Here is an 18,406-nt window from a genome sequence, read left to right on the forward strand (position 1 = left end):
AACTACACATACGCCGTGCTAATGTAGCCCTACATGGATACAAGCGATGCAAAATAATTACCTATAGACCCAACTTGTACCCTCTACTTCTCTGCCCTCACTGCATGCCAGACGCAATCAGTGCCCTGTTACCAAGAGAAGAAAGTTAGTACTTCCTCCAGGATAGTGGGGAGGCAGTACATCGGGCGCTGCTGGGACATGTGCTTTGCACTACAGCAGGGGGTCCAAGCCGGCCTCACATGGGGACAAGTACCCCCCTGCAGCCAACTAGTAGTTGGAAAGTTGTGTCCGCACGCCCCCCTACCTGCTGATGTAGCTGTCGCCGTTTCTGTCGCTGGTCTGGAAGTGCCGCCTCCTCGTCGGTGCTGGAGGTGTTGCTGCTCAGTTCCACAGCAGCTGCCAAAGCGCAGGGTGTCCTGAGACTGCTCACTGCTGGATGTGAGGAGCCCGGAGCCAGCGGCAAACACATCCACTGGGTCCCTGCCCAGCACTGCTTTCTTCCAGTGGCTGCTCCCTTCTCTATCCTTCCACACCCTCCTCAGTACCGGTGTCTCCTGCTGAGGTGATTGTGTGGTGGAGGGTACTGGAGGGCAGCCTGTACACATCTTTCATAGGACTGGATGGCTGAGAGGGCAGGAGCACAGCTGAGCTGTCACCTCCCACACTGGGTGAAGGCACCCAGGGCAGCCCGCCCCTGCTGCACCCCCTTACCTACGCTACTGTGCCAGGGCTAGAACCAGATCAAACCTGCAGCAAAAACAAATGTGGTTTTCACCACATCTCAACTGCCCAGTATGAATACAGCCTAAAAAATGTGTCATCCCCTGTCTCTTAGAAGCAGTCTAAAAACTTTTAGAAAGTTTTTTTTTATATTTGCTTCTTTTTAAATCACATTTTTGATCTCTTCAGTTTGGGTAATATTGAAATCCTAAAGATGAAGAGCATTGTACTTTGTTTCCTCAGTTTGTCTGTCATTAGGCTACATTCTGTTTGAACATCTATAAAGATTAATTGGAACAATTCCAAAATAATGAATAAATCAGGAAGGAGACAAATGTTTTGCACAACTCTTAGAGAAGATGAATAATGGTGAAAGTTCAGTTACACCCTGATTATAAATAGTTAAACCCGCCCTCTGGTCTCTGCGCGTACTTAGAGGAAGAGAGAAACGAAACTACAATTCTCTGTCAGCCATGGCGTCTGCTGCTGTGAGAGACGAGCTGCTCTGCTCCATCTGTCTGAGCACTTATACCGATCCTGTAATGCTGAGATGTGGACACAACTTCTGCCGGGTCTGTATTCATCGTCTGCTGGATACACAGGACGAGGCTGGAGTTTATTCCTGTCCTGAATGCAGAGAGGAGTCTCAGGAGCGGCCGGCACTGATGAGATGCTTAGCTCTGTGTAACATCATGGAGAACTTCCTGATTACTCCTCCGACACAGACGGAAGCCGGGATCTTCTGCACTTACTGTGTGGACTCTCCTGTACCGGCCGCTAAATCCTGTCTGCACTGTGAAGCTTCTCTGTGCGAGAAACACCTGAGAGTTCACAGCAAGTCAGCAGAACACGTCTTATGTGAGCCCAGCGCCAACCTGGGGAGCAGGAAATGTTCTGTCCATAAGAAGATCCTGGAATATTACTGCACTGAGGACGCCGCTTGTATCTGTGTGTCCTGCAGTCTGGCCGGAGAACATCGGGGTCATCGGGTGGAGATGCTGGATGAGGCCTCTGAGAAGAAGAAGGAGAGACTGAGAAATGTTCTCCAGAAACTGATCACAAGGAGGGGGGAGACTGAGGAAAGAGTCCGGAGTCTGGAGGAGCGCAGGAGGAAAGCTCAAGAAAAAGCATCTGGAGAAGCGGAGAGAGTCACTGCCCTGTGTAGAGATATCAGGAGACAACTGGACGATCTGGAGAAGAGGGTCCTGAGCGAGATCTCCAGGCAGGAGAAGGAAGAATCATTCTCACTCTCTGCTCTGATGAAGAAGCTGGAAATACAGAAGGACGAGCTGTCCAGGAAGATGAGACACATGGAGGAGCTGTGTAACATGACTGATCCACTGACTGTCTTACAGGAACCAGACACCGGGGACTTGTGTGATAATGAGGACACGGGGGGACATGATGGAGGTGATGGGGACACGGGGGGACATAATAAACCGCTCCATGATGTAGATGGTCCGGATGTGGCTGTGATCTCAGACACATTACGCACATTATGTGACATAATTACAGATATAAGGAGGAGGATCTATGTGGAGGATCCTGCAGACATATTACTGGATGTAAACACAGCTGCTAATTATATCCATATATCAGACGACCAGAAAACTGCAACCGGGACACAAGAGAACCAGAACCGTCCAGAAACATTACAGAGATTCCAGGAATATAATCAGGTGATGAGCAGGAGGGGATTCTCCGCAGGACGGCATTACTGGGATGTGGAGATCAGTAGATCAGGGGGATGGATGGTTGGGATGTGTTACCCCAGTATAGACAGGAGGGGGCAGCAGTCATACATTGGATATAATAACAAGTCCTGGTGTTTGCGGAGGTCTTATAATAAGTACTCAGTGATACATGACAGTAAAGAGATCCGGTTACCTCACATTATATCCTGTAATAGAGTCAGGATCTGTCTGGATTATGGGGCCGGGCGGCTGTCCTTTTATGAGCTGTGTGAACCCATCAGACACTTACACACCTTCACTGCCTCCTTCACCGAGCCGCTTCATGCTGTATTATGTGTATATAATAGTGCTATAACGATATCCAGGGAAAGAACTGGCTGGAAGAAACCATCATGAACTCAAAAATCACTTAATACGCACCAAGATAGAACATGCCGTGATTTTTTTTACATGAGTACTGTGCACTCGAAAAACCGCAGGTGTGAGCGGCCCTATAGAAATCAATGGGCTATTGGCTTCACATATTGCATGAAAATGTGCGCGACACACAATGACAATATGGCCCTGTGAGCCCGGCCTATGTCTGACTCTCTCCATGTTACACTTGATGATATTGTTTTCTGTCCTCCACTGATAACTGGGATTGCGGTGGAATATCCAGTTTTTTGCCCTTTCCCTCCTATTCTGTACCTAGGAGACACATTCATTGTACCTTACCTCCTATATGTCCCTCCTATTCTCTACCTATGTCACAGTGATTCTACCTTACCTCCTATATGTCCCTCCTATTCTCTACCTATGTCACAGTGATTCTACCTTACCTCCTATATGTCCCTCCTATTCTGTACCTATGTCACAGTGATTCTACCTTACCTCCTATATGTCCCTCCTATTCTCTACCTATGTCACAGTGATTCTACCTTACCTCCTATATGTCCCTCCTATTCTCTACCTATCTCACAGTGATTCTACCTTACCTCCTATATGTCCCTCCTATTCTCTACCTATCTCACAGTGATTCTACCTTACCTCCTATATGTCCCTCCTATTCTCTACCTATCTCACAGTGATTCTACCTTACCTCCTATATGTCCCTCCTATTCTCTACCTATCTCACAGTGATTCTACCTTACCTCCTATATGTCCCTCCTATTCTGTACCTATGTCACAGTGATTCTACCTTACCTCCTATATGTCCCTCCTATTCTGTACCTATCTCACAGTGATTCTACCTTACCTCCTATATGTCCCTCCTATTCTGTACCTATGTCACAGTGATTCTACCTTTCCTCCTATATGTCCCTCCTATTCTGTACCTATGTCACAGTGATTCTACCTTACCTCCTATATGTCCCTCCTATTCTGTACCTATGTCACAGTGATTCTACCTTACCACCCATTTGACCAATAAATCTATATTAATAATTTTTGAAATGGAAATCCAGGTTCCCCTCACTTCACCCCTGAGGAAATAGCTGCAACAGAGGAGATGGAGAAATTAATTGCCCCGAACTCATCAGCTTTAACCCAATGTATGAACACTTGGGATCATTGAGATGCCTTGAAGCTATCGTCACCATACGGCACTCTGAGTCTAGCTTATTTTTTCATTATGCCCTAATTGCAGTTTGGATGCCCCGGAGTGCGTCCCTTCATGCTATTTTGTTTTTAGAGCCATGGAATAGACGCTGTCCGCTGTCTGGTATTTCTATTTTTTTATGAATTTTCCGGGGATCTGGTGCCTCTAAGGTTAATCCTTTCTTTTTTTTCTCTTCCCCCTCTTCTTCCCTTCTGTCTTCCATATTCCTTCCTATCATCCCCTAATGATCTATTGACACTAATTCAGGGACCATAAAACCTTCACATCTATGTTTATATTTGTTGTAATATTCTTTTAAGTGCAAATTAATCCAATCATGTCTGTGCCTTGTTATAAGTATGTGTGTATATATATATGCCTCTTCGGATCCATTTCATTCTGCCTTGATGAAGGACCCTGTGAGGTCCAAAAGCTTCATTTACATCATGTATTTTTTAGCCATTAACCCTTTCCAATCCACTGTCTGACATCTTAAGACATTATGATTTAAGGCTGTACAGCTCCGATGTTGGAAGACATCCGTTGGGGTTCTCTTACTGTATATTGCCAGCCTCTCTGCTGTCAGAGGCTATCCAACGTGTCACCTCATGCAGTACTGGCTTTAGCCAGCAGATAGCGCTGTTGTATGATGTCAGAAAAAGAGTAAGCCCCCTAGGAAAACCAGGATACAAATTGGATTGGAAAGGGTTAAAAGTTATTATATCTACAAGATCGCTTGGCTTCTCTTGTTGGGAACAATCACACTTTGCTCTACTTGCTAACACGGTACCAAACCCTTATTTTTTCGCTTTTTCTATAATAACAATAATAAACATTTTGAATTTGAAAAAAAAAATCTCTTTGAAGAATCTCCATGAAGCTTCCTTCACACGGTGTTTTCTTGTGGATTTCATGAGTCTTTTAGAATCTTTTTTTTTTTCTTAAAAGTTTCCATACTGAAAGCAGAGTATATACTAATCTGCATACAAACAAGTATTACTTTGTCTATGGCTCAGCCGAGGTAAACTTAAAGAGGTTATCTGGGTTATGTAAAGGCCATCTCAGCTGGTCCCCTCTGGTGTAAGATAACCAAGTCACCTCTTCCCGCTCTTCCCCCGCTAGCAGCTCAGGGTTTCCGCTATGCTGTTTGTTTATGGGCCGCAGTCAGCCTGTGAGGTCCAGTAAACCTGCTGCTGCAGCCAATGACAGCACTCAGCGATTATCACTGCACACTGTCATTGGCTGCAGCAGTCTGTTTGGGGATGGCTCAGGATGACTGCAGTCTGTAAAGATGATGTCAGTAGGGAGACTCGAAGCAGTTGGTGGGGTTGAGCAGGGGTCCCGAACTCCAGTCCTCGTGGACCCCCTCAGATCATGTTTTCAGGATATTCTATAGTAAGAACACCTGCTGCAATGTCTGAGGCCCCGACAATAATTACATCACCTGTGTAACACTGAGGAAATCCTGAAAACATGACCTGTTGGCGGTCCCTGAGGACTGGAGTTGGGGAACACTGGGGGAGAGGGTTGGAAGGAGGAGTATGAGTGAGGAGCGGGGAAAAGGTGGGTATAAGCTGATTATTTTACACCTCTGGGGACTTATTGGGATGATCTTTCCATAATTCAAACAACCCCTTAAGGACACGACCTTTAGTGGCCATGAGGACGCAACAATTTTCTGGGGATTTTCATCTCCACATTTCAACCTTTTTTATTTTTCCTCTGACATGGCCGTATGAGGGCTCGTTTTTTTCTGTGGTGACCTATATTTTTTTTTAGTAATTTTTTGCCCACATATTGAGCTTTTATTTGCAATGGTAGGGGTGGGACGGGGCAGAGCTACTTCCAGAACTTGGCTCTGCCGCTGTACCACCCCCTCATTGCAAATAGTGTCGAGGGGCGGGAGCTCAGAGCACTGCTCCCGACTCTTCCAGCCTCCTCCCCCTGCAGAGAGGGACACCGTATATCAGCCGGCGTGAATACCTGGCCGATATGCGGTTATCTGAATAAGCCCTTATGCTGTATGACTAAGTGACATGATACTTTTTTCTCCAGGTTGATAACTTTATTATCGTCGTAATCTTATCTAGTTATTTTTAAGGTTTCTCCACTTTTACACAATAAAAACCCTTCTTTTTGGAAAAAAAATTTAATTTTGCATTGCTGCAAAGTCCCCTAACTTTTTTTTTTTCCATCAAGCTTTGAGTGCTTGTTTTTCGTGTGATGAGCTGTAGCTTTATTATTACTGAGGTAATCGAGTACATACAGCTTTATTAATCACTTTTATTGTGGGATTTTTTTTGCGGGGGGGGAGAGAAAATTAACAAAATCAGCATTTTGGCTTTTTTTTTACCTTTTTTTGTTTTTTCTACAATTTTTCTCATGCAGGATAAATAGTGTGTTCAATTTATTGTACAGGTCGTTATAGATACACTGATACCAAATGTATTCAAAGTTAGCAAAAAAAAATTTTTTTTATGTCCTTGTAGGGTCAGAAAAGCTATGATTGCTGTGATAATGAAGTACAGTACCTATGTACTGCAGTGCATTATTGCTTACTATAGCAATTATAGACCACAGTAGACCCGGTCGCCAGTAGAAGCGTGAAAACTGAACATTCGTCTGGGTCCGACCATCGGGATCCCTTTTATTTCACAATTCATTCTCCCATTTCTGTAGGGATGAACCGATGCAATCTCCGTTCTCTTAATATTGGGGTTATTGCGAACTTTGACTGCAGGGCGTTCCATACCTAAAATGAAGAGTAGAGGGGATAAAGGGCATCCCTGCCGAGAGCCTCGGGGGATTGTTATGGTATCTGATCGAAAACCCTTGTAGCAGACAAAAGCTTTCGGGTAGGTATATACTGTAGTACTTTTAGCCATGTAATAAATTCAGTAGGGAACGTCCAGTACTCGAGTACTGAGAATAGATACGACCAATTCAAAGTGTCAAAGGCTTTGTATACATCCAGAGAGAGCAACATGGCAGGAATGCCCCGGGACCGACAGATATGTGTAAGATGAGTAATTCAGCGACTATTATCTGAGGCTTGACGACCCTGAACAAACCCGACCGGGTCTCGATTGATAATTAGCATCAGGGCAGTATTTAGACGTGAGGCTAAGATTTTGGTGAGCAGTTATAAATCTACATTGATAAGAGAAATGGGCGATAATTTTGCTTATCTAATGGGTCTTTTTCTGGTTTGGGAATCATTGAGATAGCTGATAGGGGAGAGGATTGTTGTACTTGGCGTCCTTCTGGCATAGCATTAAAATGATTAGCGAGGTGTAAGCTTAAAATCGGGGAAAACGTTTTATAATATAAATCTGAGAAGCCGTCGCGGCGTTTACTAACCTTGAGAGTTTTAATGGCGTCTGCTTCCTCGTCTGAAGGGATTTCTGATGCTAGAATTTCAATAAATGTTTTAGTAAGCGAGGGAAGCGCAATATCTTGAACAGATAATTGTTCTGAAGGCGGAGGCTGAGAGGATAATTTAACTAAAATTGTCAAAATTTCGGAGAGTATTGTGAGCGGGTTTGCCGTAGTTGTGCCACTTTTGGTACGAAGTCTATAAAAGGGACTCCTAGGAGCGTTTGCTCTGAGTCTATGGGCCAAAGGTGTGGATTAGAGATAAGCGATCGTACTCGGTTCGGGTGTTTTTGCGCTCGAGCACCTCTTTTTCCAAGTAACTGACTACTTGGACGAAAAGATTCGGGGGGCGCCGGGGGTGAGCGGGGTGTTTGAGCGGGGGGTTGCAGGGGGGGGGGAGAGAGAGTTCCCCCCTCTTCCCCAGTGCTACCCCCCCTCCACCACGCCGCCCGACGCCCCCTGAATCTTTTTGTCCGAGTAGTCAGTTACTCGGAAAAAGCGGTGCTCCAGTGCAAAAACACCCGAACCGAGTACGCTCGCTCATCTCTAGTGTGGATGGCTTATTATTCAATATATAGTAGCTGTGACAAGTCAGGGTACAATTGCCTCTGGATCACCGTCCACACGGTCAGGAAGTGGCGCACCTTGCACACAAATATGCTCCAGCAACAGAAGATTTCTTTAAATCTGGCTTCTGACAGCCTTTATTCATAGCATACTAGTAAATGATACACCATCCACATCAGCATTAGGGTTCACAACCCACGGGGTCCTGCCACTAACCCCTCCTGGGGCATCTGGAGGGTGTCTTCCTCTGTCAGACCGGGTGACAGACCCAACTGGTCCAATGCAAAGGCCATTAACACCCCACCTGGTTGTGAGATTAGGGTTGTCGTACCTGTCAACATCAGGGCCTTTGCTGGTCCTCACTGGACCCCAGCTTGCAGCCTGTCCTGCACTGCCAAGCTGTAACTTCCCCCCTTGCTTCTGGCAGGAACTGGCTTATATGCACCTAATTCCTGCTACACCCCTCAGGTGTTAACCCTATCTTTCCCTTTCCAGGTATCAGACTGCCTGACTAGCAGCCTCTGCAGGTAATTCTGATATTGCACCACTACATAGCGTTGACGAGGCCATCGAATTGTACATTCAATAATATCTGTAAGGCACAGGTCTAGTTCTGTCCTGGCCTAAGAAAGTGCTTGAAAGTTGTTTTTCGATGGCTTATTCTTAGCCTCCGCCTCTAGCCTTAGGACTTTTTGTTCTAGCTGTAATTGTAGTGTGATGCATTCTCGTTTACATCGGGATGCTAGTTGGATGATGTAGCCTCGGAGCACTGCCTTATGTGCCTCCCATAGTGAAATAGGGGAGGAAGCGGAAGGAATATTTATTGTAAAATAGTCATCCAATTGTGTAGTCAATGCGGATAAAACCTCAGGGATTGTCAGGAGTGAGTCATTTTAAGACCATGTAGTATTCGTGGGTTTGGTCATTAAGGAGCGACATGTGATTGGCATTGGTCTATGGTCTGACCTGGGGACTGTGAGGATATTAGAATTCGTTATCAGTGGTAAAAACTGGGCAGGAACTAAGATGTGATCAATTCTCCTATAAAAGGAGTGAGGAGCCGAGTAATGCGTGAAATCCTTAGTTGTTGGATTTTTTTCACGCCAGGCGTCAACCAGGTGGCGGTGAAGGACTGTTTTGAAAGTATGAGATATACAATGTTGGGGTAATAGGCGTGCAGTTGGAAGGGAAATGGCATTCTTGTCCAAGTTTGGGTCGAGGATGCAATTGGAGTCACCAGATATGTTGCAGTTTGTGCGCCATAGAAACAGGATGCACCGAAAGATTTTTGTTTCATTTTACTCCACTTAGAGTTTTTTGTAAAGTTTTTCAGTACATTATATGGTATATTAAGTGATATCATTTGAAAAATACAACTTGTCCCGTAAAAAACAAGCCCTCATACAGCAACGTTGATGGATAAATAAAGGAGTTATAATGCGTAAATACATTGTGTATTTTTGCAAATAGAAAAAATGCCAATAGTCGGTAAAACACAAGGCAACAGAGTATTGCGACCCGTGAATATGGTATTCATGGACCAAACTACACATACGCCGTGCTAATGTAGCCCTACATGGATACAAGCGATGCAAAATAATTACCTATAGACCCAACTTGTACCCTCTACTTCTCTGCCCTCACTGCATGCCAGACGCAATCAGTGCCCTGTTACCAAGAGAAGAAAGTTAGTACTTCCTCCAGGATAGTGGGGAGGCAGTACATCGGGCGCTGCTGGGACATGTGCTTTGCACTACAGCAGGGGGTCCAAGCCGGCCTCACATGGGGACAAGTACCCCCCTGCAGCCAACTAGTAGTTGGAAAGTTGTGTCCGCACGCCCCCCTACCTGCTGATGTAGCTGTCGCCGTTTCTGTCGCTGGTCTGGAAGTGCCGCCTCCTCGTCGGTGCTGGAGGTGTTGCTGCTCAGTTCCACAGCAGCTGCCAAAGCGCAGGGTGTCCTGAGACTGCTCACTGCTGGATGTGAGGAGCCCGGAGCCAGCGGCAAACACATCCACTGGGTCCCTGCCCAGCACTGCTTTCTTCCAGTGGCTGCTCCCTTCTCTATCCTTCCACACCCTCCTCAGTACCGGTGTCTCCTGCTGAGGTGATTGTGTGGTGGAGGGTACTGGAGGGCAGCCTGTACACATCTTTCATAGGACTGGATGGCTGAGAGGGCAGGAGCACAGCTGAGCTGTCACCTCCCACACTGGGTGAAGGCACCCAGGGCAGCCCGCCCCTGCTGCACCCCCTTACCTACGCTACTGTGCCAGGGCTAGAACCAGATCAAACCTGCAGCAAAAACAAATGTGGTTTTCACCACATCTCAACTGCCCGGTATGAATACAGCCTAAAAAATGTGTCATCCCTGTCTCTTAGAAGCAGTCTAAAAACTTTTAGAAAGTTTTTTTTTTTCTTTTTTTTTATATTTGCTTCTTTTTAAATCACATTTTTGATCTCTTCAGTTTGGGTAATATTGAAATCCTAAACATGAAGAGCATTGTACTTTGTTTCCTCAGTTTGTCTGTCATTGGGCTACATTCTGTTTGAACATCTATAAAGATTAATTGGAACAATTCCAAAATAATGAATAAATCAGGAAGGAGACAAATGTTTTGCACAACTCTTAGAGAAGATGAATAATGGTGAAAGTTCAGTTACAACCTGATTATAAATAGTTAAACCCGCCCTCTGGTCTCTGCACGTACTTAGAGGAAGAGAGAAACGAAACTACAATTCTCTGTCAGCCATGGCGTCTGCTGCTGTGAGAGACGAGCTGCTCTGCTCCATCTGTCTGAGCACTTATACCGATCCTGTAATGCTGAGATGTGGACACAACTTCTGCCGGGTCTGTATTCATCGTGTGCTGGATACACAGGACGAGGCTGGAGTTTATTCCTGTCCTGAATGCAGAGAGGAGTCTCAGGAGCGGCCGGCACTGATGAGATGCTTAGCTCTGTGTAACATCATGGAGAGCTTCCTGATTACTCCTCCGACACAGACGGAAGCCGGGATCTTCTGCACTTACTGTGTGGACTCTCCTGTACCGGCCGCTAAATCCTGTCTGCACTGTGAAGCTTCTCTGTGCGAGAAACACCTGAGAGTTCACAGCAAGTCAGCAGAACACGTCTTATGTGAGCCCAGCGCCAACCTGGAGGACAGGAAATGTTCGGTCCATAAGAAGATCCTGGAATATTACTGCACTGAGGACGCCGCTTGTATCTGTGTGTCCTGCAGTCTGGCTGGAGAACATCGGGGTCATCGGGTGGAGATGCTGGATGAGGCCTCTGAGAAGAAGAAAGAGAGACTGAGAAATGTTCTCCAGAAACTGATCACAAGGAGGAAGGAGACTGAGGAAAGAGTCCGGAGTCTGGAGGAGCGCAGGAGGAAAGCTCAAGAAAAAGCATCTGGAGAAGCGGAGAGAGTCACTGCCCTGTGTAGAGACATCAGGAGACAACTGGACGACCTGGAGAAGAGGGCACTGAGCGAGATCTCCAGGCAGGAGAAGGAAGAATCATTCTCACTCTCTGCTCTGATCCAGAAGCTGGAAATACAGAAGGAAGAGCTGTCCAGGAAGATGAGACACATGGAGGAGCTGTGTAACATGACTGATCCACTGACTGTCTTACAGGAACCAGACACCGGGGACTTGTGTGATAATGAGGACACGGGGGGACATGATGGAGGTGATGGGGACACGGGGGGACATAATAAACCGCTCCATGATGTAGATGGTCCGGATGTGGCTGTGATCTCAGACACATTACGCACATTATGTGACATAATTACAGATATAAGGAGGAGGATCTATGTGGAGGATCCTGCAGACATATTACTGGATGTAAACACAGCTGCTAATTATATCCATATATCAGACGACCAGAAAACTGCAACCAGCACACAACAGAACCAGAACCGTCCAGAAACATTACAGAGATTCCAGTATAATCAGGTGATGAGCAGGAGGGGATTCTCCTCAGGACGACATTACTGGGATGTGGAGTACAGTAGGTCAGGGGTGTGGAGGGTGGGGATGTGTTACCCCAGTATAGACAGGAGGGGGCAGCAGTCATACATTGGAGAGAATAACAAGTCCTGGTGTTTGAGGAAGTATAATAATCAGTACTCAGTGATACATGACAGGAAAGAGATCCTGTTACCTCACATTATATCCTGTAATAGAGTCAGGATCTGTCTGGATTATGAGGCCGGGCGGCTGTCCTTTTATGAGCTGTGTGAACCCATCAGACACTTACACACCTTCACTGCCTCCTTCACTGAGCCGCTTCATGCTGTATTATGTGTATATAATAGTGCTATAACGATATCCAGGGAAAGAACTGGCTGGAAGAAACCATCATGAACTCAAAAATCACTTAATACGCACCAAGATAGAACATGCCGTGATTTTTTTTACATGCGTACTGTGCACTCGAAAAACCGCAGGTGTGAGCGGCCCTATAGAAATCAATGGGCTATTGGCTTCACATATTGCATGAAAATGTGCGCGACACACAATGACAATACGGCCCTGTGAGCCCGGCCTATGTCTGACTCTCTCCATGTTACACTTGATGATATTGTTTTCTGTCCTCCACTGATAACTGGGATTGCGGTGGAATATCCAGTTTTTTGCCCTTTCCCTCCTATTCTGTACCTATGTCACAGTGATTCTACCTTACCTCCTATATGTCCCTCCTATTCTGTACCTATCTCACAGTGATTCTACCTTACCTCCTATATGTCCCTCCTATTCTCTACCTATCTCACAGTGATTCTACCTTACCTCCTATATGTCCCTCCTATTCTCTACCTATGTCACAGTGATTCTACCTTACCTCCTATATGTCCCTCCTATTCTCTACCTATGTCACAGTGATTCTACCTTACCTCCTATATGTCCCTCCTATTCTGTACCTATGTCACAGTGATTCTACCTTACCTCCTATATGTCCCTCCTATTCTGTACCTATCTCACAGTGATTCTACCTTACCTCCTATATGTCCCTCCTATTCTCTACCTATGTCACAGTGATTCTACCTTACCTCCTATATGTCCCTCCTATTCTCTACCTATCTCACAGTGATTCTACCGTACCTCCTATATGTCCCTCCTATTCTCTACCTATCTCACAGTGATTCTACCTTACCTCCTATATGTCCCTCCTATTCTCTACCTATGTCACAGTGATTCTACCTTACCTCCTATATGTCCCTCCTATTCTGTACCTATCTCACAGTGATTCTACCTTACCTCCTATATGTCCTTCCTATTCTGTACCTATCTCACAGTGATTCTACCTTACCTCCTATATGTCCCTCCTATTCTGTACCTATGTCACAGTGATTCTACCTTACCTCCTGTATGTCCCTCCTATTCTGTACCTATGTCACAGTGATTCTACCTTACCACCCATTTGACCAATAAATCTATATTAATAATTTTTGAAATGGAAATCCAGGTTCCCCTCACCTCACCCCCGAGGAAATAGCTGTAACAGAGGAGATGGAGAAATTAATTGCTCCGAACTCATCAGCTTTAACCCAATGTATGAACACTTGGGATCATTGGGATGCCTTGAAGCTATCGTCACCATACGGCACTCTGAGTCTAGCTTATTTTTTCATTATGCCCTAATTGCAGTTTGGATGCCCCGGAGTGCGTCCCTTCAACATGCGATTTTGTTTTTGGAGCCATGGAATAGACGCTGTCCGCTGTCTGGTATTTCTATTTTTTTTATGAATTTTCCGGGGATCTGGTGCCTCTAAGGTTAATCCTTTCTTTTTTTCTCTTCCTCCTCTTCTTCCCTTCTGTCTTCCATATTCCTTCCCATCATCCCCTAATGATCTATTGACACTAATTCAGGGACCATAAAACCTTCACATCTATGTTTATATTTGTTGTAATATTCTTTTAAGTGCAAATTAATGGAATCATGTCTGTGCCTTGTTATAAGTATGTGTGTATATATATGCCTCTTCGGATCCATTTCATTCTGCCTTGATGAAGGACCCTGTGAGGTCCAAAAGCTTCATTTACATCATGTATTTTTTAGCCATTAACCCTTTCCAATCCATTGTCTGACGTCTAAAGACATTATGATTTAAGGCTGTACAGCTCCGATGTTGGAAGACGTCCGTCGGGGTTCTCTTACTGTATATTGCCAGCCTCTCTGCTGTCGGAGCCTATCCAAGGTGTCACCTCATGCAGTACTGGCTTTAGCCAGCAGATAGCGCTGTTGTATGATGTCATAAAAAGAGTGAGCCCCCTAGGAAAACCAGGATACAAATTGGATTGGAAAGGGTTAAAGTTATTATATCTACAAGATCGCTTGGCTTCTCTTACTGAGAACAATCACACTTTGCTCTACTTGCTAACACGGTACCAAACCATTTTTTTCGCTTTTTCTATAATAACAATAATAAACATTTTGAATTTGAAAAAAAAAATCTCTTTGAAGAATCTCCATGAAGCTTCCTTCACACCGTGTTTTCTTGTGGATTTCATGAGTCTTTTAGAATCCTTTTTTTTTCCATACTGGAAGCAGAGTATATACTATTTGCATACAAACAAGTATTATTTTGTCTGTGGCTCAGCTAATATAAACTTCAAGGGGTTATCTGAGTTATGTAAAAAGCATCTCAGCGATCCCTCTGGTGTAAGATAACCAAGCAGCTGATAGTCACCTCTTCCCGCTCTTCCCCCGCTAGCATCTCTGGGTTTCCGCTATGCTGTTTGTTTCCAGGCCGCAGTCAGCCTGTGAGGTCCAGTAAACCTGCTGCTGCAGCCAATGACAGCACTCAGCGATTATCACTGCACACTGTCATTGGCTGCAGCAGTCTGTTTGGGGGTGGCTCAGGATGACTGCAGTCTGTAAGGATGTCAGTAGGGAGACTCGAAGCTGTTGGTGGGGTAGAGCAGGGGTCCCGAACTCCAGTCCTCAGGGATCACCAACAGGTCATGTTTTCAGGATATCCTATGGTAAGAACCCCTGTGGCAATGTCTGAGGCACCGACAATAATTACATCACCTGTGCAACACTGAGGAAATCCTGAAAACATGACCTGTTGGGGGCGCTGAGGACTGGAGTTGGGGAACACTGGGGGAGAGGGTTGGAAGGAGGAGTATGAGTGAGGAGCGGGGAAAAGGTGGGTATAAGCTGATTATTTTACACCTCTGGGGACTTATTGGGATGATCTTTCCATAATTCAAACAGCCCCTTAAAGGGGTTGTCTCGCGAAAGCAAGTGGGGGTATACACTTCTGTATGGCCATATTAATGCACTTTGTAATGTACATTGTGCATTAAATATGAGCCATACAGAAGTTATTCACTTACCTTCTCCGTTGCTGGCGTCCCCGTCTCCATGGCTCCGTCTAATTTCGGGGTCTTCTTGCTTTTTTAGACGCGCTTGCGCAGAAGGGTCTTCTCCCTTCTGGTCGTCCGGGCACGAGCAGCGTTCTGGCTCCGCCCCCTTCTACGCGTCGTCGCGTAGCTCAGCCCCGTCACGTGTGCCGATTCTAGCCAATCAGGAGGCTGGAATCGGCAATGGACCACACAGAGCCCACGGTGCACCATGGGAGAAGACCCGCGGTGCATCGTGGGTGAAGATCCCGGTGACCATCTTGGAGAAGGAAGAAGTAGGAAGAAGGAAGACGTCGCAGAGCGGGGATTCGGGTAAGTAATATATATTTTTTCCCTTGGGTTTGTCCTGCGCCGAACGGGGGGCCTATGCAAAAAAAAAAAACCTGTTTGCAAATAGAAAAAGTGCCTATAGACGGTAAAACACAAGGCAACAGAGTATTGCGACCCGTGAATATGGTATTCATGGACCAAACTACACATACGCCGTGCTAATGTACCCCTACATGGATACAAGCGATGCAAGCGATGGAGGGTCCCAGCCGGCCTCACATGGGGACAAGTGCCCCCCTGCAGCTAACTAGTAATTGGAAAGTTGTGTCCGCACGCCCCCCTACCTGCTGGTGTAGCTGTCACTGTCCCCGTTGCAGGTCTGGAAGTGCCGTCTCATCTTTTGCTCCTCGATGGTGCTGCTCCCGGTGAGTTTCACAGCAGCTGCCATAGCGCAGGGCGTCCAGAGACTGCTCACTGCTGGATGTGAGGAGCCCAGAGCCAGCGGTGAACACATCCACTGGGTCCCCGCCCAGCACTGCTCTTTTCCAGGGTCCCCTCCCACACCCTCCTCAGTCCCTGTGTCTCCTGCTGAGGTGATTGTGTGGTGGAGGGCAGCCTGTCACCCTGTGCACATCTTTCATAGGATCGGAGGATCTTTACTGTAAGAGCAGTGAGATTGTGGAACTCTCTGCCTGAGGACGTGGTGATGACAAAATCCATAGAGGAGTTTAAGAGGGACTAGACGTCTTTCTAGAGCGGAAGGATATTACAGGATATAGACATTAGGGGACCAGCGGGGTTGTTGGTCCAGGGATTACTCTAGTTGCCAAATGGAGGCAGGAAGGAAAATTTTTACTCCATAGAAGCTAATTGGCTTCCTGGAGTTTTTTATTTTTTTTGTCTTCCGCTGGACCAACAAGCAGGAGGTTGAAACAGGCTGGACTAGATGGACATTGTGTTCATTCAGCCTAACATACTATGTTACCACCCGACTTCACCCCCCCTCCCCCCCAACCTCAGTTCACAGATTAAAGTCCTCTATAAAAGTAAGCTCCCTCTTAACTATTAAGCTTGATAAAGGGGTCTTCTGCACCCTGAAACGCATTGCCAGGCTACCCTTAGGGATTCCGCCTCCGGATTCTGCAGCAAATCCAGCCCAGAGCATGGCTTTGAGAACGTCATTTTCCCAAGAGCGGCATCGGGTCGAACTCCACAGCATGCGTCCGACCCACCCGTGTGCAGTCGGCCTTAGGGTACATGCACAGGGGCTAGCGCGATATTGCTCAGAGAGACTCTTAAACTTGTGATTCTGGATGTGAGCATAATGTTTTGCCTACACAAACTCCTCCCGTTGCTTCTGTGGACTTCAGATTTTTTTTTTCACACACCTGAAAATTGCTACTTCTTACAATAGATTCAGTGGAGCGAGTCCCAGGGCGTTCAAGGGTCATTTTTTAAAAAACATCCCATAGGAAATAATGTGCGATTCCTTGCTTAGAGCGCATTCACATGGGCAAAGAAATAGCGCAAGTTTTGTTTTGTTGCGAGACGCACAAAATGCGCACTGGAATGGACTCCATTGTTTTCAATGTGTCTATTTCCATCTGCACTCTTCCTCTCGCAGCGATGCTACACGATGGCGATATCCCAGCATGTTCTATTGTTCTGGGTCCGCAGTAATCTCCACATCTCCCTTGCATGCGGGTGTGATGCGATTGAAATTTTTTGCTATTAAGAATACATGCAATTTTCATAAATCCCAGCACACCTGCAGTGAACATCGCAATGTTACCAACGCAATATCGAGTTTACTTCCTGAGAACCCAAAGTGCTTATGTATCTCGGGAAGGGTATCATCACTCCTTAAGGAGAGCAGCTAGAAGGTGAGTGAGGAGACTTATAAGGCCGTGCATGCTCCTCTGGGAAATGTATGCAAATTAAGAAGATGGAACAATACCTCTTCAGCGCCACCTATTGGATTGCAGCATTCCTACAACTCAATGTCCGACCCCTTAGGTCGCCAGCACACGACTGGGTCGGACTCCAGAAGCGGGAATCTCCACCGGAATCTGACACTGTGCCCGGCCGGTGACCCCGCATAGCTGTCATTTCTTTTCTTCTATACTACACATGGTACGGACGCCTCGCTGTCTGACATGCGCAGTATTGATTTTCCCGTGCAGTTGCTAGGCGATGACGCGGGTCCTGTGCTAAGTACGGAAGGGTCGTGGGTTGAACGGCTTCCATTGACCTCAGTGGAAGCCGTCTGGACAGAGCCCGCTCAAAAATAAAACCTCCTGCTATTTTATTTTTTTACCTGCCCCAGATTCCGCAATCCAGATCTGTCCGTGTGCAGCCGGCCTTGGGCAAGCCTCTAGAACAATGAGTGGGAATTTAAAACTGTAGTGGCCTGTGGGGGTCCTTTTAGGGGAGGGCATCTGGCTATGGTCTCCTGTGTAGACATAGAATGTGTTGTATGTGAGAAAGACCCTGACTTTCCACTTTCTATATGCTATTGGCCAGACAAACAGTTTGCTGCTGATTGTCATTCTATCGCTGATTGGTAGAGGGGGAAGGGTGAGATTCAAGAGCGGGAAAATGAGCAGGGCGAGGCAGGATGGGAGGAGGGGTTTGAAGAAGAAGTGCTGGAGTTAGGACAGGAAGAGAAGGAGTTATAGGGAGGAGTGAGGAGGCTGTGAGGGGAGGTGTGCTGCAGTGCTGCAGAGGATTAGCGTTGTCCAGAGTAGTAAGCAAGAGTTTACAAGCTCCAAAACAAGCGCAGTGTGGAGGAGAAAGATTGGGACCCATCTACACAACAATGAGTGGCATGAGCCCCT

General features: G+C 46.3%; 1 protein-coding gene and 1 pseudogene across 1 annotated transcript; both read left to right on the top strand.

Moving 5' to 3' along the window:
• Positions 1 to 1,180: 1,180 nt before the first annotated feature.
• LOC136611030 (E3 ubiquitin/ISG15 ligase TRIM25-like) lies at positions 1,181 to 14,368 on the top strand. The gene is made up of 2 exons (XM_066590275.1): positions 1,181 to 4,163; positions 13,704 to 14,368. The coding sequence occupies exon 1, from the start codon at positions 1,194 to 1,196 to the stop codon at positions 2,808 to 2,810; it is 1,617 nt and encodes a 538-aa protein (XP_066446372.1). The 5' UTR covers positions 1,181 to 1,193; the 3' UTR covers positions 2,811 to 4,163; positions 13,704 to 14,368.
• LOC136611033 (E3 ubiquitin/ISG15 ligase TRIM25-like) lies at positions 10,658 to 13,039 on the top strand (annotated as a pseudogene).
• Positions 14,369 to 18,406: the final 4,038 nt, after the last annotated feature.

The sequence above is a fragment of the Eleutherodactylus coqui genome, chromosome 2 (genome assembly GCF_035609145.1).
Source record: "Eleutherodactylus coqui strain aEleCoq1 chromosome 2, aEleCoq1.hap1, whole genome shotgun sequence".
Lineage (NCBI taxonomy): Eukaryota > Metazoa > Chordata > Amphibia > Anura > Eleutherodactylidae > Eleutherodactylus > Eleutherodactylus coqui.

Excerpts from the sequence above, each read along its gene's own strand:
- LOC136611030 (XM_066590275.1), top strand. The coding sequence starts at position 1,194 with ATGGCGTCTGCTGCTGTGAGAGACGAGCTGCTCTGCTCCATCTGTCTG.